General features: G+C 50.6%; 5 protein-coding genes across 9 annotated transcripts in view; 3 read left to right on the top strand and 2 right to left on the bottom strand.

Moving 5' to 3' along the window:
* The window catches only part of LOC148386215 (rap1 GTPase-activating protein 2-like), a 12,826-nt gene extending 10,813 nt beyond the window's left edge, over positions 1–2,013 (bottom strand). Inside the window, exons 1-2 of one of the 3 annotated variants that reach the window (XM_088397673.1) lie at positions 1,303–2,013; positions 231–466 (exon numbers count right to left, since the gene is read on the bottom strand). In XM_088397673.1, the coding sequence (XP_088253799.1) occupies positions 231–274 (44 nt within the window). In that variant the 5' untranslated portion in view covers positions 275–466; positions 1,303–2,013. Of the gene's footprint in view, positions 1–230; positions 1,042–1,302 lie in introns of those variants that run through there. The other 2 variants (XM_088397674.1, XM_088397676.1) reach the window with 2 other exon arrangements.
* On the top strand, positions 1,376–5,731 carry LOC148386216 (von Willebrand factor A domain-containing protein 7-like). The gene is made up of 14 exons (XM_088397672.1): positions 1,376–1,709; positions 2,063–2,335; positions 2,410–2,503; positions 2,574–2,708; positions 2,770–2,956; positions 3,028–3,203; positions 3,269–3,381; positions 3,452–3,568; positions 3,643–3,967; positions 4,065–4,217; positions 4,301–4,393; positions 4,470–4,741; positions 4,800–5,099; positions 5,167–5,731. Exons 1-14 carry the CDS (start codon positions 1,530–1,532, stop codon positions 5,560–5,562), a joined length of 2,814 nt encoding a protein of 937 aa, XP_088253798.1. The 5' UTR covers positions 1,376–1,529; the 3' UTR covers positions 5,563–5,731.
* A 140-nt stretch (positions 5,732–5,871) lies between these two features.
* Positions 5,872–15,624, bottom strand: usp28 (ubiquitin specific peptidase 28). Of its 3 annotated transcripts, none has more exons than XM_088397668.1 (26): positions 15,438–15,624; positions 12,772–12,849; positions 12,557–12,677; positions 12,337–12,424; positions 12,099–12,261; positions 11,532–11,618; positions 11,327–11,464; positions 11,190–11,260; positions 11,055–11,131; positions 10,831–10,979; positions 10,624–10,751; positions 10,283–10,378; positions 10,070–10,213; positions 9,847–9,998; positions 9,675–9,745; positions 9,366–9,594; positions 8,957–9,280; positions 8,740–8,876; positions 8,314–8,592; positions 8,151–8,246; positions 7,876–8,054; positions 7,456–7,534; positions 7,304–7,383; positions 7,114–7,237; positions 6,735–6,930; positions 5,872–6,658 (listed from the first exon to the last, which is right to left on the bottom strand). In XM_088397668.1, exons 1-26 carry the CDS (start codon positions 15,492–15,494, stop codon positions 6,483–6,485), a joined length of 3,519 nt encoding a protein of 1,172 aa, XP_088253794.1. In that variant the 5' UTR covers positions 15,495–15,624; the 3' UTR covers positions 5,872–6,482. The 3 variants fall into 3 exon arrangements, with proteins under 3 accessions (XP_088253794.1, XP_088253797.1, XP_088253796.1); XM_088397671.1 differs by lacking the exon at positions 15,438–15,624 and adding an exon at positions 13,939–14,142 and having other exon boundaries at positions 12,772–12,846; XM_088397670.1 differs by lacking the exon at positions 15,438–15,624 and adding an exon at positions 13,939–14,141.
* On the top strand, positions 14,706–17,333 carry htr3b (5-hydroxytryptamine (serotonin) receptor 3B). The gene is given in 7 exon segments (XM_088397678.1): positions 14,706–15,113; positions 15,170–15,214; positions 15,285–15,394; positions 15,468–15,637; positions 15,800–15,957; positions 16,424–16,907; positions 16,981–17,333. Coding segments are annotated over 7 exon segments (1,392 nt in total). The 5' UTR covers positions 14,706–14,954; the 3' UTR covers positions 17,247–17,333.
* Positions 17,334–17,868: 535 nt separating this feature from the next.
* On the top strand, positions 17,869–20,299 carry htr3a (5-hydroxytryptamine (serotonin) receptor 3A). Its single transcript, XM_088397679.1, has 8 exons — positions 17,869–17,932; positions 18,047–18,207; positions 18,293–18,337; positions 18,424–18,533; positions 18,634–18,803; positions 18,945–19,105; positions 19,273–19,483; positions 19,569–20,299. The coding sequence occupies exons 1-8, from the start codon at positions 17,869–17,871 to the stop codon at positions 20,090–20,092; spliced, it is 1,446 nt and encodes a 481-aa protein (XP_088253805.1). The 3' UTR covers positions 20,093–20,299.
* Positions 20,300–20,565: the final 266 nt, after the last annotated feature.

The raw sequence follows: 20,565 nt of genomic DNA on the forward strand, positions 1-20,565 counted from the left end.
GAAATCAAATAATTGGACACATTTTAGAGCCCAAGTTTGTGTAACACAACAAAATGCAATTGGGATGGATGTGAGGCGTACCCATCCCAAGAGCATCCGCTGCCATGCTGGTGTTGTGATGTCATAGTGATGTCACTGCAGCACAACTCAGCCTGGAAATGAACTCAAAGACCTTTACACGTGTGGGAGCAAAGTGAGCAACAAAACAGGCCCTGAAACGCTTCACTCACCAGCCGAAGCCTCCGAACGACACGCTCCTCTTCCTCCTCAGCATCGTCTCTTTGTCCTCCTCTTCTTCTTCTTCTTCTCTTATTGTGTCTGGTTGCTCCCTCCCTACCTCGTCTCGTCCTATCTCCTCATCCCGCCGGCTATAAATACTACGCGAGACACCGTCTTTCACGCCACCTCCTTTTTCCCCTCCCGCCGTTAATGTTTCCTTCTTTCACTTCAATTCACTGCACGCAGCCTGGAGAGAACGAGAGAGAGAGCGAGAGAGAGAGATGGAGAAGCGGAGGGAGGAGGGGAGAGACACAAAGAGACAAGTGGAAGCATTTCCTCTCTCTCGGCCCGCCCTGACGAAGCAGAATAGCAGCAGTGATGCTGTGAAAACTTTTCGTGTACATATAAATAACTAAATTTTTTGCTTATATAAGGTTGCTTTGAGTGTTTTTGTACAGTGTAAAGTGGAATCTATCTCCAGATTTAAAAAAAACCCTCAGTCTTTTTGAAATGTCATATTAAGCCATAAGAGACAGCCAAAGCCCTGGCTCTTAAAAGTCTACACCCCCCTTAGTTGTGGCTGTGTTCAGAATTAATCAATCACATTCCATCTTATGTCAAATGAGAGTGACGTGGCGTAGTTGCTCAAAACATGAAATATTAGTCGTCTGTACAGATGAGTTGTTTTTGATTACATAAGTTAAAAAAATAGTTTTTTAAGTAAAATAAAATAAAAGTAAGGCTGTTTTTAAATGTTCATGGATAGTAAGATTTCTTTGAAAAAAAAAGACCGTGAATTAAAAAAAAAAAAAGGACCATGTATACTAATAAGGTTTTCTTAGTAAAAAAAATGACTATGAATATTAGGGCTTTAAAAAAAAGAAAGAAAAAAGGATCATGTATAAGTAAGGCTTTTTTTTAGTAAAAATATTTCTTTTAAAAAACCATGTCTGGTAAGGCTTTTTTTTTTTGTAAAAAAATAACTAAACAAACATGTATAATAAGTTTTTTTTTCCGTCAGGCAAATGATTAATCAGATCATTATGACCTTCCAAGGCCTTAAGCAATGGTAAAATATCTCACCTTTAGCGTACTGGCACATGATGTCGTAGCACAACCAACAGGTTGAACAGGTTGAACCTTTTTCCCGCATATTACTCACTGTTGCCATTCCGTCAAAATTGAGTAGAGACGCAGCATCGGTTTCACCAGGATCCACTTTTAACTCTCGGAAACGAAAAGAAGACGACAGCGGCTTCCGAGTGATTCAGCAAAACGTCTTTCCTTTTTCAGGACAAGGTTGAGAAGACATGTCGCCCGCTTTGGCGGTTTGGGTCATCCTTCTGCTTCAAAGTGGAGCTCAAGGATTCGGGATTCTGCCAGGAAGTTCGCAGAGTCACCAAGAGATCACAGAAGAAGCCATTTTGAACGTCACCGTACAGGTGTGCCGTGCGCTGGCCGAAGCTGAGGGCAGCGACTTCGCCTTTCCCGTGAGATACCTTTTTCTGTTCCACGCTATTTTTGTGTTTCTGTGTCGTCGGTTTTGTTTCTTGGTGTTGGAATATAAGACCAAGTCATCGGTTCTCTGGCCAGCTTGAAGACGTTGGAGCTTACTCTGGGCAAAATAAAATAAATTATACAGCCAAAGTCTGGAAATAATTTTTTTTTTTGAAGAGATCAGCTGTAGAAATAGGAGTGGCAAAATCCCTCCCCCTTGTTTACGTCAACAAAGCCCAGAGGCAGAATTTCAGAGTCCTTTCGGTCTGCCAGACAACATCAAGTGTAGAAGTGAATGACGGCGGGACTCGTGTGTGTGCGTGGGTGTGTATGTGTGTGTGTGTAGCCGCAGCCGTTCACCCCCACAGGCGTGGCAGCCGCTTGCAGGGCCGGAAACTCCATCAGGAGCTACGAGCAAGCCATCAGGTCCATCACGTTGCGCAACATACGCGTGGACCTGGAACAAGCGGTCAACGCCAGCTTCCACTTTGACGACGAGACCTTCGTCAGCGGTCGGAACATCATCACCACCGGCCTGCAGACGGTCAAGGCCAACAATAAGGAGGAGAACTTTGAAGCGGCCCGGGAAAACCTGGGAGCGATCCTCCACACGCTCCAGGTTCTCCTTGTTTGACTTGTCGTTAAGCTATCTTGTGATTACGCTAACTTGTTTTGTTTGTCTTGAACTTGAAGGACTTTTACAGCCACAGTAACTGGGTGGAGATCGGCATGATCTTTCCCAACTCTAACCTTCTTAGATCCGACACCAGCATCGGCAACTTAGCAGGTAGGCAAAAAAGGAGATGGACATTCACAGAAAGAAGCGCAGCTCTTTATGAAGGTTTCCGTTCCGGCAGACGAGAGCAGGGCGACATGTCGCAGCTGCGATGGCGACGACTGTACAAACAACATCCTGGAGGACATCATTCGCGAGCAGGTCCTGACCTCGGGATATTTTGGACTCATTCCATTGATCGACACCAAGCCCAGCGGTAAGAGAATCCTGAAACTTGTGAATTGCGTGCAAGATGTTCACCGTCATTTCTCGGACAGGAAAGTGCAGCCACGGAGGAGCCTTGGACGTGACCAGCAGGATCGAGCCCACCGGCGGGATCAACAAAGATACGACCGATTCAGAGCACGGCTTCCTCCACTCAGAAGCGGCCAGTCTGGCCACGTCGGCGACCAGCGAGATCCTGGAGGACGTTCGACGAGCGGCGGGAGATGAACCTTTCCTCCAGTACGCACACAGATACAGACATTGCTGACATTCAGGTTCCGTGCCAAGCTTGTATGTATTTCCTTAATCAGAATGTTGGGCGTGTCCAGAGGAAGTGGCAAAGCTCTTTGTTTGGTGATCGACACCACGCAGAGTATGAGCGATGATATCGCGGCCGTGCGCACGGCGACTTCCACCTTCATCGACAACCAAGTGGAAACTGACAACCAACCTTTGTCCTACATTCTCGTGCCCTTCAATGATCCAGGTCAGGTTAGACCGGAATCAGGTTTTGTTTTTTTTACCCTAACTGAAAGACGCGCTTGGGTTCAGAATTCGGGCCGGTGATGAGAACAAGTGACCCGGAAGTCTTCAAGGACATTGTGGATGATCTGACGGCAAGCGGTGGAGGAGATGAAGGGGAGTTGAGTCTCTCAGGGCTCCAGGTAGAAGATTCTTCACTTCCTAACATGTGATGAAGCCTAAATGCTGAACACAACAATCCTCTTTTTCAAGTTGGCATTGACGAACGCTCCCCGGAGCTCGGACATCTTCCTCTTCACAGACGCCCCGGCCAAAGATGAACAGTTGAAGTCCACTGTCATCGCTAACATTGAGCGGACTCAATCTGTGGTGGGTGCACACGGTTTCACCTAGTGCCGTTCCGAGATTCTCACCGACGTGAGGACTTTTTTTTTTCCATCCAGGTGTATTTCCTGATCACGGGAACACCGGCGAACACTCGGCGGCGGCGTAGGCGGAATATCAGAATTGCAGAATCGGACGCTCAGGTGTACAAAGATCTAAGCGATGCCGCTGGAGGTCTGGTCATAGAAGTGGACAAGGACCAACTCTTGGAGGCTACCAGCATCATCGGGCAAATGTCCAACTCAACTGTGGTGACACTCGTGCGAGCCTCCAGGACTCCAGGAGAGAACGCAAACTTCCGTTTTGTGATTGACGGGACAACCAGCAATGTCCGACTTTTCATCACGGGAAATCCGGCTAGCGTCACGCTGGTGGATCCTGAGGGTGAGACACAAACGAGACACAATCATAGTCACGTTAAAACCTCAGATATTTAAAGGCACTGACGAGAGCAAACGTGCCTACCGTTTGGTCTTTGCAGGCCGTGAGGTCAATTTGCGCACCGTGGAGGCGGACCAATTGACCTCGTCCGTCACGTCGGTGGGAAACTTGGAAAGTTGGCAGCTGAGGCCTCAAGTGGGAACGTGGCAAGTGATGGTGGAGGCAACAAATCCGTACACACTGAGGGCCACAGGTGAGTGCTCAGCCGCCAACGGAAATGGACAGAAAAGACGAGACAAAAGGTTCATTTGTTTGGTGACTCCTTTGACTTTAAAGGTCAGAGTCCCCTTGACTTCCTGTTTGACTTTGCGGAGTTCGTCCCCTCCCCATCAAACACGTTTGATGTTCTCGACTCACGTCCATTGGCGGGTAAGAGAACTTTTGCGGCCTGATGCTAACCGCAAGAAGGCCGGTTTTCCTAATGAGGCTTGGCTTCTGTTTGAAGGCACCAACGGAAGTTTGCTGGTGATGCTTACGGGGAGCAACACTGCGAATGTGACGGAGGTCACTCTGGTTGAGTCAGCGGGATCGCTGGAGGTCCCGGGAAACGTGGAGTCGCTGGAAGGCGGCAACTTCCTGGTTCAGGTCGACAATATTCCATCTGTGCCGTTTGTGGTGCGTGTGAAGGGAAACGAGGTGAACACCATGACGGGAGGAGTCTTTTCTTTCCAAAGGGAGTCGGCGACCAGCTTTCGGGCGTCCAATTTAACTATCAAGGTGAGCTCTCGCTCGGCTAGCTTCACGCGACAATATGGCTGACGTCATCTACATTTAGGCTGATGCCGAGCGAAACCTCGTTCCCGGGACGGAGTTCTCTGTGCCTTTTACCGTGACCGCCAAAGAAACTGGAGGGAATATCACGATCCGGGCGACCACCAACAACCCGCTCTACACAGCCAGTGCTCCGAACGTTCTCCTGGTGGAGCCGCCGGGACTGAGCGCCAACGGCACCGTGATGCTCGCTGTGCCACTCAACACACCGTCAGGCACCACCGTCACCCTCGTCATTGAAGCGGAGGCCCCCGGAGGCGACGACATCAACTACGCCATCCTCAGAATTTCCGTCCTGAATCCGGTCGGTGGCCTTGCCTGTCACATTACGCTCGGAAAACATTATCTGACCGCTTGGTGTCTCCTGGCAGGTGACGGACTTCACGGCTCCCGTGTGCCAGGTGCTGAGCATCGTCAACTGCGTGCAAAACACAAGTGCAGACCCGTGGTCGCTGTCGCTGAAGGTCAGCGATGGTGCCGAAGGGACGGGCGTGGAGCGGGTCACCCTCACGCAAGGCAACGGCACGCTGACCCTCACACCGGACACTGAAAACCAGAACGACACCCTGGCCACCTATGAGGGATTTTGCGATTCGCCCGATGTGGAGCTGCTGGTGGTGGACAACGTGGGCAATTCGGACACGTGCGCCTTCAACGCCTTTACCACAAGCTCCGGCTGCGTGGCCTCTTTCCTCACTCAGACAGCCCTCGGTTGCGCTGTGCTCACCCTGGCGCTCGGATTTCCGGAGAACCTGAACATGTTCTGAAGTCTCTTCGCAAAAACGTCGCCAATTGCAACAATGCAACTTTTAATCGTGCTAATGTAATGTCTTCGCCTAGTGGCCAACATTCAATACTGCAGCTTCAAATGTTGGTAATTCCAAGATTATGTGAAATAAATTTATTAAGAAAACTGCTTCTTTGTGCCATAATCAATGCTTTTTCCAGTCATGCACAACTTTGACACATACAGCAAATCTACACAAGGACTGCTTGCTTTATGTCCCACGACAACATGCTGGTAATTTGATGGAAATGTTTATCGAAATGCTGTGAAATTATTTGCAAAGACGAGATCACATTTCAAACATTTATTGAGGACGAGCCCAACGCGATGGTATCGGTGGCACGTGACAGAAACGTGTTGTTTTTGGACTTGAGAGCATTGTTGAGGTTTCATGTCATCCATGTACCCCCCCCCCCAGCCATCACGTGTGGCTTTTTCCATACACCGTGTTTTCTCCTTGGGGTCTGGCGTTTCGAATGACTCTATTGCACTTCCTTCAAATCACATCCCGCACTAGCTCTCTTGACTTTCATCTACATGCATACAGCCACTTACCAAAGTCTGTAAAAATACAAAATACATAAGTATATAGAAAAATGCAAATGGGCATTATTATTACAAACGTGTTGCTGTCGTGCGTCATCCCACTCGTGTCACTTCCTGCACGGGGAACGTCTTTGTGCTGAACTATGCTTCATGGGCAAAATGAACAAGTGATTAAGTGCTTCAAGACAGGACTGATCCAAATCCGAGTCTTCTTCCTCCCTTGTACTGCTATCCCGTGTCAAAATGGCTACTTGCTAACACGGCTAACGGCTAGCGACACACATTACAGGAAATGACGCGCGAGTGTCAAGCCGGCGGTTGGTTGGCTATCAAAAGTCCGTCGGGCGACTTTGGTTACTTGACAGCCACCACGGCGGTGTTGCAGATGGACTCCATGACGGCGGCCAGGCGGCTGCACAGGTCATGAGCTTGGTTGACGTGGACCTTGGGGGGGTCTTTGAGGACCGCCGTCTGGGTGGAGCAGTCCAGGACCCGTGGCAGGAATTCGCCCAGTTTCATCTGGAGTGAGTCTGCAGAGGAAAAAAGGCCAAAGCTTGGAAGGCTGTCTTGTCTCTGAGATAAAGGTGCTGAGACTGGTCTAGCTACCGTCCATGTCCTGCCCCAGGCAGCAGCACCACTGACTGCGGATGCTCTCCATGGTGTCGCGGTCCTCCTGCGACGACACCTCACGGCTCATCAGGTGCAGGCAGGGGATGACCGCTTCGTCCATGATGGCCACGCCCTCCTCCACCTTGCTCTCGTCACCGCTGGCAAAGAGCCGCGTGGCCCTTTCGTTCAAGCTCTGAGAGGAGTACGGAAAGGACCTCACAATTCTTGAAACAAGGATTTTTTTTTCTGTACTCCAGTGGGAGTCGCTTGATTTTGAATGTTGTCCGATATCGAGTCGGCCATGTATTAAGTAAGAAAGGATATTTCTAGAAGCCGGATTCCTATCATAGAAATTCAGCAACGTGGAACCACTCACCGTGAGGCACTTTCTCCTGTACAGTGCAATCAAAGACGTGTCCACGCCGCGTTTCTCTCCGCTCGCCAGCAGGGCGGCGTTGGCGTCGTAGGCGTGAGCCAGGTAGGTCAGAGCCTCGCGCATTCTGGAACGCGGAAAAAAAAAAAAAGTCAGGCTTTGTGGAAGCTGTTCAGTGATGCGGAACACTTACTTGCCGTGCTGGTAGTGCTCCAGTCCGGTCAGCAGGTAGACAAAGACTGTCCGGAACGTTCTGTAGTCGTCGTGCCACTGCTGTTGGATTTCAAATTTAGAACACGTCAATCAAAGTGGACAAATTACTGAATACGATTTGCATGAAAGTACCAGGTACTCATCCATGTCCATGTCCTCGGGCTTGATGAGGCGCAGCTTGGCTCGAGCTTCCCTCATGATGCCGATGGCTCTGCCAAACCAACGTTGGGCGCAGGTTGAATCATTGGAAATTCAGGAGGTAAGGGACCACGTTTTGCACCAGTTACCTCCATCTGGCCACTAGATGGCGGTATTTACATTCCATATCGAGTTGAGTTGATGTAAATGTTTTTTTTTTTTTTATTGACTCAATAAATCTATGTCGACAGTATTCCGTGCCCACCTCGCTCCATTTCTTTAGCTTTCAAAAGTACAAATATCCCATGCTTGGAATTTGGTCAGATTTTGGAATTTTCAACTTTAAAAAATATAAGTGATGTTAAATGCAATAATAGTATAGGGGAAAAAAAAAGCCCACACAAACTATGTCACCTCTCATCGTAGCTCAGATTGCGGTCAGTGAACTGCTCGAGCAGCGTCCTCTCGATGACGCGTTTGGGCGCTTTGTTCTGGAAGAAGTAAACAAGGGCGTGCTGCAGTCGCGCGTCCTCCCGCGGCGTAGTCTCCTCCTGGGAGAGCTCGTACAAGCGGGAGTACTCTTCGTGGAAGGCCTGGTTGGTGGAGGGAAGCCAAAGCCATTTTCAACCGTCCATGAAGTGAAAAGAGAAGTTCCGAACATAAAGAGCGTTAGCCAGCGAGCTAGCCACCTTGATGAGTCCAGCCTCGGGACCCTCCGAGTCGAATGCTTGTCTGGCCTTTGCAATGGCAAGAATGATGCCCTGCATGGCTGGGGTCAACATCATCTGTCGGGCAGGTGATAAGCCAAGGTTGATTTCTCATCCCGTTTTAACGGCTTGCTTGCTTACTTACCTCTTCGTTGTATCCGTCAGCATCCGCCCTCACCATGATCCTGCCCACGTTGGGGATCTCCACCTCGGACACCTCGTTCTGGGCCTGCCGCCGCCCTGCCGCTGGCATGGGCTGCTCCTGATCGGATTGGCGGCGAGGAGCTTCCTCCGAGGAGGCCTCGACGTCACCTCGAGCCGTTTCCTCCACTTTTTCCTCCTCCTCCTCCTCCACCTGTGTGTCTTCGTTCTTCACGGAGAGGTCTGGCAGCGAATGGTCAGCGTCGAGCTCAACTTCGGGACTCTGGTGCAGAGCAGAGCAACATCATTGTGAATCCTACATGCTCCTCAACACATCACTGTAACATCTACGGCACTTGAAATGCGTGACCTGTGTTTGACAAAGCTGGGAGGGAGGGGGAGAGTGGGGAAACAGGTGCTTTCCACTTACCCGACTTTGAGGCTCTCTCTCAGCTGCGACGTCAGAACACTGCTCGGGTTCCACCATGTCGCTGTTGCCGGGCTCGCCGTCATCTGGTTGGCAGTCTGAGCTCGCAAGGGCTGCGGCTGCTGTTGCTGTGTCTAATTCTTTTCAGGGTGGGGACAATTATTTCCTTTGAATGAATTCATATTGCTAATATATATATATTTCCAAAGCCCCTCAAGACCTTCAAGTGGGCCTGCAACGTCAGGCTCCGGATGGCTCCGGGCTTCCGCTTGTGAAGCAGCAGCGGCTCCCTGGGCCTGCGGCACGGGTTCGACAGGCGCCGAGGACTTAGGGTCGCGGTCGGCGCCGGCTTCCGGGGGCTGAGGCTCGGGTTCCGGGGGCTCGTCCGATTCGCCCGGAGGCGCCGCCACCTGGCGGAGTTGCTCTTCCCACTCGCTGAGCTCCTGCTGGAACCAGCGGTTGTCCTGTTGCACGAAGCGTCTCAGGACGGTTGGCAGGGAGTCCATGCCGCGCAGCACCTGCCCCGTCTCGTCGTCTGCGCGCTCTGAACGGAAAGCGGCCATGATTGGACTTTGAAAAGGTACCTTTGTGTTGAAATGAAACAAAGAGCCCAGGTGGCGCTCCAGTACCACTAATAAGATGCGGCAGCCTGTCATCGATGTACATGAGACAGTAGGCGCTAGCGTTGGTCGTGCCGCCAAAAGAATCTCGTTCCAGCTCTTCCCACGAGGACTCGGTGACGGTGATGTCGTTGCACTTCATCCAGCGCTGATTGGTGTGGTCGTAAATGTACGCCCAGTAGTGGCCTGCTGAGGCCTGGCCCTCGTGGACCAGCACCGCGTGGAGTCTGTAGGGCACCTAAGGATGGACATGACAATTTAAAACAAACAAAAAATGATCAATGGGTGAAAGCGACGCGGGACTTGAGGAAAGATCACCTGGCAGAGGCTGTTGTCCGAGTACATGCCCTCCAGCGTCTGACTGAGTCTCTCGATGTTGGCCTTTAGCTCTGCGGCGCCCAAACAACACGAGCAAGGTGGGAATGAATCTAGAGGAGCGAGCGCTTGGAATATTGGCCCACAAGAACGAAAGGCTCCCTCCCTCCCGTACCGTGGATGTCCTTCTCCACTTCCATCCTCCACCGCTGGAGGCAGCCCTGAACAAAGCGCAGCTCCTCCTCGGAGACGTCATTGGCCGGGGGGCAGTGCTGGCTGCAGGTCTTGGGAATGCGCTGGGAGCCCCCCTCCTCCTCTGCCGCCTCACTGAGGGAAGACCATCAATCCCATTCACCAAACAAAACTTTTCCATCGCATCATCTGCGCTCCGTGCTCACCCGTTGTCCTCTCGGCCGGCGTCCGTGGGCGATGAAGGAAGGGCCGGCGAAAGTGCTGCGGGCTTGCTGGAGGCAAACTCCAACACAAACTGCAGCATGTCGGCCAGAGGGTACTTGTTGGGGCCCGAGCCGTAGCGTTGATAGCTACACGGAAACACGTTTGGTCACAGCAAGCGCAGGAGGCCATTCAACAGCGGGCTCTCTCTACGCTACCATTCCAGTTTCTGTTGAAGATCTGCGAGCTGCTCCTTCACTTTTTTCACTTCTCCTCGCCTCTCGTGCGTACATGTCAGGTTTTGGTGAAGATATCTGGAAAAAGACCATGTCAGGAAAAATCCCTTTCACTATTACAACTGTGACTGGTAATTTGTCATGACTTTTGGACTTTTTTGGAGTTCAATTAATTATATTTATTTGCGTTATTTATTAATTATATTAATTACATTAAATAATTATATTTATTTGTATTATTTATTATATATATTATCATATTATATTATTATGTATTATCCTTTATGATCTATATTTCTTTCCTTCCATTTGCAAGCGCTCACCTATCCATGTAGATGATTTGCGGGAACTCCAATTTCTTGTGTATTTTCTCGGGGCGGCCGAGCTGCGTGTTGAATTCAAATCTGGACAGTTCAAATGTCAGAACGGGTGGCAGTTTTTTGAACCATCTCTGCAAAAAGAGCCAAAACAAATAAAACACCTCAATCGTGATCAGGAAAGAAAAAAAAAAGGATTTGAAGGCGACCCACCTCTCGGCCAGCCGGCTCGCCGTGTTGGGCATGGAGTGCCTCGATGTCCCTCTCCACCATGGCTCCTTCCAGGCACTCGTCCAGATTATTGAAGCCGTTGACTTGCAAAGGATACTGGCCAAACTGCTCCGTGTTGCATACAACTTGACCTGCGGTCAACAAACACGCAGGCTGAGCCAGCGAACGCTGCGTATCGCTCAGCTCACCAAGACCGACGCAGGTACCTTGGTGCTTGCGCTGGGTCACAAAGGTGCCGTAGAAAAGTTGGACCATGGGGTTGTTTTGCTTATCTGTGGCGTTGCTGGAAGCAAAAGCAAAATCAATGTGGTATTTGCGGCTGGCTCTCTTGGAGAACTTACTCTCCGTTGGCAGCCAGCTGGAAGGCGTCTTCTAACCAGTCCAGAAGCTTGTGGGAGAACTCGCTCACATCCTGAATGTGAAGGGGGGGGGGTCAGTATCCAAAATCTTATGGTCCTGACTCGTGCACGCCTTGTACCTGCTGGGCTTCGCTGGTCCGAAAAGCCTCTCGCAGGAGCTCCACGGCGGCAGAGGGGTCCACGAAGCTGCGCGTGGAGCCCACCATGAGGGCGAAGAGGCAGCGTAACTCCTGCATGAAGGCAATGTTCCGCTTGTCCTGTGGGCACAAATTCAGCGTTCACCTGTTGTCCATCTGTCCGTTTGTCTTTGCCGCCGATGCTCACCGTGTGGCTCTTACACCTGTCCAGGATTTGCTCAGAGAGGCGATAGTCGAGCACCAGCCTTTTAAACACGGGCAGGTGGAAGAGGGACTGTAGGGTGACAAAACAACTCGGCATTAATGGCACCTTGCTTGCGCTTATTCCCTCCGCCATGATTTGAACCCTGATTACTCGCTTGTGGGGGGGGGGAAGACTCTCACCGATATAAGCGTGCTTTCTAAGCTTTGATTTCACTTTCCATTCCCCCGAAATAAGCACTAAGTACTTTCCATGCGTGTTTCCTGTGAGGGAACAGTTTGTCTTATGTGTCACTAAAATGAAATTGAGCACTCGTGTCTCCTGATAATATTTGAGCAGGAAGTTTAATGGAGCCGCTGAGCGCTGAAGAGTGACTCCGGCGATCAGATTCAATTGGCATAATTTCATTTCACCGCCGAGCTCGTATTCGATGCTAGGTTGAATCGACAATCGTCGGCGCGATGAAAACAAAAACGCACTTGATGCTATTAGCGTTGCTAGTCGGAAAATGCCACGGCGCTAGGGAGTTGAAAGCACGCCGCTCGCGTTCACCTGGATGACGGCGCTGAACCAGCAGGTGTTGCCCACGTTGCGAAGTCCCACGGGCCAGTCGTCCTTGCGGATCCAGTCGGCGGGGTTGCTCATGTCGCTGTGCGCCTCGCATCTCTTCTTCTTACCCCTGGCCGGGTTCTCCTCGGCGCTGGCCTCCAGAGCCCTGCCCAAGGCGCCCATCATGAATGTGATTGCCAACTTGCATAAAAGGCATTCCTAATAATGTAAAGGGCAGTACCGATGGAACTCTCGCTCCTCTTCCTGAGCCTTGTGGGACTCCTGCAGGCTCAGCTCGATGGCAGTTTGGAGTTCATCTGCGTGGACGCCTGAAGAAAAGAAAATCTTTCTCATGGAGATTCGACACTTGGCCTCTGTTCTACTGAACCAAAAGGAACCGGCAATCCGTTTAACAATGAAATCTAATCTGGAACGCGAATAAAGAGGGCTGTGTATACCACCTTTGTGTCCTTCCCAGGCCACCGTGGGTGTCCCCAACTCTTGCGGCTCTCGGCCATCCCCAACCTCCACCGGCTGACTTGTCAGGAGACCGACGGCGTGTCCGATGTCACCCCGACCGGCCTTCAGGAGATAAGGTGGGAAAAGATAAAGGCCGCGAACGTACTCTAGATATCAACACGCACACGTCGCACTCGATCGGACTTCTTTGCCTTACTTTTAAGGCTCTGCAGAGAAGGTGAGGATCTTGGACCCCGGTGATCTCCCTCAGCTGGTTGATCAGCATCTCGGTCTGCTGTCCGCACAAAACAATAGATGAACGTCATTGAGCAATCTGAGCTTTTCAGGTTCCAATCAGGAGAGCCCTCGAGGATGTGACGCCAAATGCCGAGCCGTCGTCGTCATACGAGGCCAAGACGGCGAGTGAGGACAATTTGAACCGAGCGTGTTTTCACCTTGTGGACACATGAAGCGTTTTAATACAAAGCGGACGGAGGCAGCTCAGTGAGTTGCGCGAGGGCAGGCGGGCGGGCGGGCTGCCACGCTATATAAAGCCTGTCATTACAAAAACAGGTGTACGCGTCGCACACACACAAACACACACAAAGCAGAGAGCAGGGGGACCAGACTTATATGGTGTCCCGGGTATATCGGAGAGCCCTCGCTTTGCCTCTATTTTAAGCTGCTGACATGGATAGGACAGGGTTCTGTTTATCATTCTGCTCGGCATGCCACCGGACTACATCACAAAGCCACAGTGACTCACTCTCGCACAAACATGTACACATACACACACACAGGTTAAATAAATAAATAAATAAATAAATAAATAAATAAATAAATAAATAAAAGACAGGTTTGAGGACACGGAGGAATAGTTTTACAATTTTGAATACTATCAGAGTGTTTGGGGAAAAACAACAACAACAGCTTGACGACTTCTCATTGCTTTCCACACAAGATTGATTGAAATGATTTGTTAACTTGCCGGAGGACTAACAGTCTAAATATTTCAGAATTAGACAGTGCACGTCACTTAGAACACAACACCCTAAAAGGACAAATGAGAAATCACCAAAATAGGTCTCAAATGCAGTATGTCATAACTCGTTTGAAAAAATTTCACTTCATTTCCAATACTTTAATTGTTTACATTTTCAAGTGAAATCCACAAAAATTGTCTTGTTGATTCTCAATAAAATAATAAATAATAAATAATAAAATAATAAATAAAATAAAATTTCAACTTTAACCACGTCGAGATTTCGGCGTTAGGGTTAGTAACACAAGTCCGGTTAGTTCGGGCCTTTCACGCTCATATGTCACTTGTGTTAATTCCACTCGCGTCGTCCATTTTTTTGTTTTGATTTTTTTTTGCGCTCACCGAGTTGGTTGAGTTCTCTCCATTTTCGCTCTCTTCGATTCTCATCGCAAAATCGCAAGCAAATTTCTTGCCGTTTTCAAATTTCAGCCCCGGGTGAGGAGTCACTGGCACGCCATCTGTCACACGCGGAGAGCGCCAAGCGACGCGCGCGTGCTCGGCCCAGCAGCGTGCGCGCAGCCGCGACGTGATTGACAAGGAGGCGTGTTGAGGGACACAGCAACAACGTCAATCATTTGTTTTCCCCATCACTTGTCCAGTCTGTCATTTACGGAAGAGGATTCCCAGAATTCTGACTTCAAAGTGGTCAGAATTCAAGTCAGAATTCTGACTTTAAGGTGAAAATTCCCACTTTCTGACTTTAAAGTCAGAAAAGTCAGAATCCCATCATCCCCCTCTTTTTTTTAGTCATTTATTTTATGTTAGTCGAAAAAAGAAAGCCAGCGAACAGTCGTAATGGTATAATAATGGTATCTTCTGCTTTTGTTAAAACGACAAAAAAAAAAAAAAACATAAAAAACCCAACCCCATTTGTATTTAATTGATGTTGACAATAGTCTGTCTCTGAGGGCGCATCTTGTCTCGTGTGTTTCATCATTCTATGGACGGTATCAGCTTACTCGGGTTGATGAAGATCAATATCGTAAAAAAAAAAAAATGTCTACACTAGCCCTGTGTGTTCTGGCTCTTCACTCCAAACCACTTCGAGCTCCACTTTGATCCCACTCACGAGATTTTGCTATTAAAGAAGAGGAAGAAGAAAAAGAAGAGAGAAGAAAAGGAATTCCAGCTCAATGTCTGTCATTTGCTTGCTACTGTTGACGGGTAAGATGCTCTTCTTTTCATTGAAATACTGTAGCTTTAAAAAAGAAAAAAAAAATCTTTAACTGCAATGTTTTGAAAGACAGTCATACCGCATGCGTGTGGACTAAAACATCTTCAAGATCAAATAGAACCGATGGTGTCAGTTTACGACCACGATTGTTCAAACTTCATCAGTGTCGCTTGTGGGCGGCCACATGGCTCAAAGTATTCCGGAGAAGCCAAAAAGATCGGCGTTGAATCAGCTGACAAGAGCTTTGCTGAGGAATTACGACCGCGGGGTTCGTCCCGTTCAGAACTGGACCAGCACGACCACCGTTTTCGTCGACTTCATCTTACAGTCTGTCCTTGATGTGGTAAGTTTACTTTCCACTGTAGCTTTTCAAAAATACTGAGCCTGCTTTCATTTCAGGATTCCAAAACGCAGAGTATTACCGCGAGTATTTGGTACCGACAGGTGAGTTTCGTCTCATCGTTACATGAATGACAACGTTTTCCAAAAAAACCTCTCACGTGTGTTTATTCAGATCTGGACGGATGAGTTCCTCGTTTGGGACCCGGACGAATTTGACGGGATCAACGAGATTTCGCTGTCATCCGACGCCATCTGGATACCCGATATTATCGTCAATGAACTGTAGGTCGTCATCGATGACGCAAAATGATCGAATGATACGTACTGATGTTTGTCGGGCTGGATCTGCGTGCAGTGTGGCCGAGGGAAGGTCGCCGCCCATCCCGTACGTCTATGTCAACGCGTCGGGGTGCGTCAAGAACTATCGGCCCATGCAGGTGGTCCTGGCCTGCAGCCTGGAGATGTTTGCCTTCCCTTTCGACAAGCAGAATTGCAGCCTCACCTTCCGCAGCTGGCTACATTCCGGTGGGCGGGCTTTCCCTCATCTGTAAAGACGGCAAAGTTCAAGCGGGCCGGCCGGGCGGCACCGTGTTGTGCATACAGTCTGAGGGTGGAAAATGAACAAAAGCGTGATTGTTTCCAGCGCGTGATTAACACTATCCACCGTTGATCGCTTCCTCTGCGCAGTGAAGGAAATCGACTTGGCTCTGTGGCGCAGCGAGGAGGCCATCGCTAACGATCGGCGGCAGTTCATGAACGATGGCGAGTGGGAGCTGCTGTCCATACCGGCGCGCTACTGGCGCCTCCAGCAGGACCGCGCCGACTACGCCCACGTCCGTTTCCATGTGCGCCAACTTTGTATCTGTCATATTGGCCGCATGTGACATTTGTGGACAAACGGACGGACGGGTCTAGCCAGCTAATGGCAGCTGATGAGGCTGGGGCTGTTTGCGAGAAGAAGAGAGCCTCTGATAGACAGGCAAAGGGCGAGGGACCATAATGAGACTGTCTCAGCGGCTGACTGATCAATGAGCGTCTTGTTAGCGGCGAGGCAAATGGCCCCATGCATAGGCAGCCCCCTTGCAGGTGGAGCGAATGCCCGCCCGCCGGCCAGGCATGGCTGCTGCTGCTATTCATTCATGCAGCTCAAAGGAGCCAGCCCAGGGCTGTTTGATGAAGGACAACTTCAGCCACTATACGAGATCATTTTGGGGAAACAAACATTTAACACTGCACACAAAGCTAGTCACTATCTTGTTTTCTGCTTGTGGCGTCCATTTTGAAGCAAACTTGGCTTTGTGCCCCCGGCAGGTGTTGATCCGAAGGCGCCCCCTGCTGTACGTAGTGAGCCTCCTCATCCCCAGCATCTTCCTCATGATGGTGGATGTGATGAGTTTCTACTTGCCCGTGAGCAGCGGTACCCGCATCGGCTTCAAAATCAGCACACTGCTAGGCTACACCCTCTTCAGAGTCAACCTGATGGATGAGCTGCCCGCCACCGCCGTGGCCACGCCGCTCATAGGCAGGAAAAGCGCTACGTTTCTCTTCCATCACAGACGTTCCCACTGACCTTAACCAAAAACCCCACCCAACTTCTTTGCGGCGCAAGGTGTGTTCTTCGCCGTGTGCATGGCGCTGCTCATGCTCAGCCTGATCAAGTCCATCCTGGTGGTCAAGCTGCTCCACCACAGCCAAAAGGAGGTCCGGGAAATGTCGGTGTCGGCCTGCCTGCTGGACAAGTATGGCCTCTCCGAGAGCTCCACCATGAGCCTGGACCGGCTCGACCGTTCTGAAGGTAGAAATATTTCCAGATTTTGTGTTGTGGTTCCGCGAGGATGACCTTGAGCCTTTTTGGATCTGCTTCCTAGATTTGGAGTTTGAGCCCTCGTCGGAAGAGGAGCCGGGCTCGCCCGCCGACATCGGGGCAAATCCTTGCAGCTTGGAGCGTCTCCTCAGGGAGCTGGTATCCATCCGTCTGGCCTTTTCCCAGGAGACCTCAGAGTCTTGGGCTCAGTCCCAATGGCTGGCGCTCTGCTCCAAAGTGGACCGCTTCCTCTTCCGCCTCTACCTGATCATTCTGGCTGTGTACGCCGGGACCCTGCTGCTGTTTTGGGCCAGCTGGAGCTTCGCCTGACCACACGCGTGAGATTCTTTGTGCTCCAAAATAGAAAACAACCCAAGTGATGCCAATCCCTAGAGATTTAGAGCACAAGAACTTCAACAATTTCATCAAACTTGCTTCTAACCTGCTCGAGTGTTGCTTTCTCAATAAAACATATCTGTCATGCCTACGTTTCCTTGTGCTCTTGGGTGTAACTCAACTCGGCGGCACGCAAAATATAACAGAGACAGAAGATGACGGAGGGAGGGAGGGGAGGCAAAGCCGTTGTAATGATTTCCCAGTCGTGGAAATGTACTAAGCGATAGTGCATAATGAGCCGGTGGCACCCAGGGGAGCGACGTACTTTCATCCCCGCCACTGCCGCCACAAAACAGATCAATAAAAAGCATTCCGAGTTGGGCGATGGCTGCGTCTCCAATCCCCCCCCCCCCTCCCTGGTGGCTTCCTAATAGTCAGGATGAGAATATGAAAAGTGCGCCACAGTGGAAAGGTCTATATTAATGCAATTTTTAAAGCTCCATTAGCTAAGACGGCTGATGACGGCATACATTTTGGGCGGGTAGGAGGGGCCTCTCCGAGAGCCGGGCCAAATGGGGACACTCTAGGCACATTTTCACAACAGGAGGGATTCGCTATGAGAGCCACATCAGCCTGCATCAGCATGCTTCTCTTCTTCCTTATTCAAGGGACGTGCACAGGTAAGCGTTCTCCTTTGGCAGACATATGCTGACATTATTGTCGCTCAGCTCTGTGGCATCCAATCAAATGGCAGCAAATGCAAACCGCTGAGTGAACGCTTGCAAATATTTCAGCCAAGCGAGTGGGCGGCGGCGGCCGCTTGGCCAACGCCACATTGGTGCGCCTCTCGGAGTTTTTGAGCGCCGGCTACAAGAAAGGGGTGCGACCGGTTAAAGACTGGCGGACGTCCACCCTGGTGGCCATCGACCTGATGGTCTATTCCATCCTCAACGTGGTGAGGATTGACGCAAACTGGTAAATTGAATATTTTGAACATTTTTTTTTTCTCAACCATTTCTCCCTTTCACCTGATTCAACAGGATGAGAAGAACCAGGTCTTGACGACGTACGTGTGGTACAGACAGGTAAAGGTGGCTTTGCTGTTTACCAACTTCTATGTAGATATATCTATAGACTTTTGTGATGCTTGTGCCATTCTTGAACCTTCAAGTCATGGACGGATGAATTCCTCGTCTGGAATCCCCAAGACTTTGACCAGGTCAAACAAGTTTCTCTCCCGACTGCCAACATCTGGGTGCCGGATATCCTCATCAATGAGTTGTGAGCTTCGTCTGTCCGTCCGCTCGCTCGTTTGCTCGTCTTTTGGAGCCTTGCCAGAAATGTTGTCGAAATTTGCGCCGTCTGTCATCCCGACTCGCAGCGTGGACGTGGGGAAGTCCCCCGACATCCCGTATGTCTACGTGAGCCACGACGGACTGGTGCGCAACTACAAACCCATCCAAGTGGTCACCGCCTGCACGCTCAACATCTACAACTTCCCATTTGATGTCCAGAAATGCAGCCTGACCTTCCAGAGTTGGCTCCACACAAGTATGGGCCCACGCACTCGCTCGGATTACAGTTCATTGAAAAGGCTCGGGCTCGTGGTTCTGTCCGCCCCTGCCGGGATGTTGGGGCGAGACATTGCCTTGACGCGCTCACGCCGCCGCTGACATTATGTTCCATCGGCAGTTGACGACATCAACATCACGTTGATGCGCAGCCCCGAGGAGTTGAGGGAGGACAAGAGCGTCTTCATGAACCAAGGAGAGTGGGAGCTGCTGCACATTCTGTCCAACTACAAAATCTTCAGCGTGGACGACGACGACCACTACGCCGAGATGAAGTTCCACGTGAGTCCAGCGAATCGGACGAGGCACGCCACTGTGGTCTCACTCAGGCAAAGCATCCGGCGCGTTAGTAGAAAACCAAAGGTTAATTTGGATTTACGGTACGGGCTGCTCGATAACAGACAGCGGGCTAGAAATGGCCACCTAACCAAAGCAAAGCACGTCGACAGGTGGTGATCCGGCGCCGTCCGTTATTCTACACGGTCAACCTGTTGCTGCCGAGCATCTTCCTCATGGTGATGGACATCGTGGGCTTCTATCTGCCACCTGACAGCGGCGAGAGAGTTTCTTTCAAGATCACCCTGCTGCTGGGATACTCGGTCTTCCTCATCATCGTATCCGACACTCTGCCCGCCACCGCCATCGGAACGCCGCTGATAGGTGAGCGCTCGCCGCTCCGCGGGGAGGGGGTGGCCCCGTTTGTCTGTTCGACTGACCCATCTCGTCCGTCCGGCCTGTGCCGTAGGCGTGTATTTTGTCGTTTGCATGGCCCTCCTGGTGATCAGCCTGACGGAAACGGTGTTGATCGTGCGTCTGGTCCACAAGCAGGACCTGCAGCCCCCCGTGCCCCACTGGCTGAGGTACTTTGTTCTGGAGAGAGCTCCGGTCCTCTTCTGCATCCGCAAGAAGCACCGGCTGTGCTCCAGACTGTCCCCTCAGGCCTCGGACATGGACGACGACGACGACTACAAGGGAGAGAACCGGGTGCTCCGTCACACCTGCGAGATTGGCCGGCGGCACCAGAGGGAAGCCGCTGCGCTGGCTCGGGGCCTGCCCCCCCATAGGGACCCCGTGGTGAGTGACATCCTGCAAGAGGTGACGGCCATACGCAACTTTCTGGAGAAACGAGACCACGGCAACGAGGTGGCCAAGGAGTGGCTGCAGGTGGGCTATGTTCTGGACGTGATGCTTTTCAGGGTCTACCTGCTGGCCGTGGTGGCCTACAGCATTACGCTAGGCACGCTGTGGTCCGTGTGGCAAGTGGCCTGACGCCAGAATGTCCGGGCTCCGTGGCAAAGAGAAAAGGAGTTTGGAGGCAGCTACTTTATCCACTTGTCACTCATTTATGAAATCGCAATGCCTCCCCCATACATTATTTAGGACGTCACATTATCAATGGCCAAATTATTTATCACGTGTGTCATGACCACGATGCTCTCTTACCGTGGTTGCGGTAGCCTGCTGACGACGTTGTAGTTCTCTCCCCCAGCCAGAGAGCGGCGCTGTCGCTGTGCATTTCTCCGTTGAAGTCCTGGCTGACTCCTTGATGATTTTAGTCCAAATGACTTTCAATTAAATAAACTGACTTTAGTGTGGTTTATATGTCATTACACGGCAGTTTCAACTCACTAGCTTGTCGTCATTTGATAAAAGTATTTTACGGTTTTGTGAAAAACAAACGAACATTATTTTCACCAAATTGAATGTGCATCAAAGGTCCAGACCAAAGGTGATGGCTTACC

Source organism: Syngnathus floridae, chromosome 15, assembly GCF_059516105.1.
Source record: "Syngnathus floridae isolate MCC-2025c chromosome 15, RoL_Sflo_1.0, whole genome shotgun sequence".
Classification (NCBI taxonomy): Eukaryota; Metazoa; Chordata; class Actinopteri; order Syngnathiformes; family Syngnathidae; genus Syngnathus; species Syngnathus floridae.

Coding starts and splice junctions, on each gene's coding strand:
- usp28 (XM_088397668.1), bottom strand. CDS start 15,494: ATGGGCGGCGACCTTCCCTCGGCCACACTGCACGCAGATCCAGCCCGA. Junction 11,465..11,531: donor ACAGGTGTAAGAGCCACACG/GTGAGCATCGGC, acceptor TTGTGCCCACAG/GACAAGCGGAACATTGCCTT. Junction 7,238..7,303: donor GAGCACTACCAGCACGGCAA/GTAAGTGTTCCG, acceptor TCCGCGTTCCAG/AATGCGCGAGGCTCTGACCT.
- LOC148386216 (XM_088397672.1), top strand. CDS start 1,530: ATGTCGCCCGCTTTGGCGGTTTGGGTCATCCTTCTGCTTCAAAGTGGA. Junction 3,569..3,642: donor TTGAGCGGACTCAATCTGTG/GTGGGTGCACAC, acceptor TTTTCCATCCAG/GTGTATTTCCTGATCACGGG. Junction 4,742..4,799: donor CGTCCAATTTAACTATCAAG/GTGAGCTCTCGC, acceptor ATCTACATTTAG/GCTGATGCCGAGCGAAACCT.
- htr3a (XM_088397679.1), top strand. CDS start 17,869: ATGAGAGCCACATCAGCCTGCATCAGCATGCTTCTCTTCTTCCTTATT. Junction 18,208..18,292: donor TCTATTCCATCCTCAACGTG/GTGAGGATTGAC, acceptor CTGATTCAACAG/GATGAGAAGAACCAGGTCTT. Junction 18,804..18,944: donor CCAGAGTTGGCTCCACACAA/GTATGGGCCCAC, acceptor TTCCATCGGCAG/TTGACGACATCAACATCACG.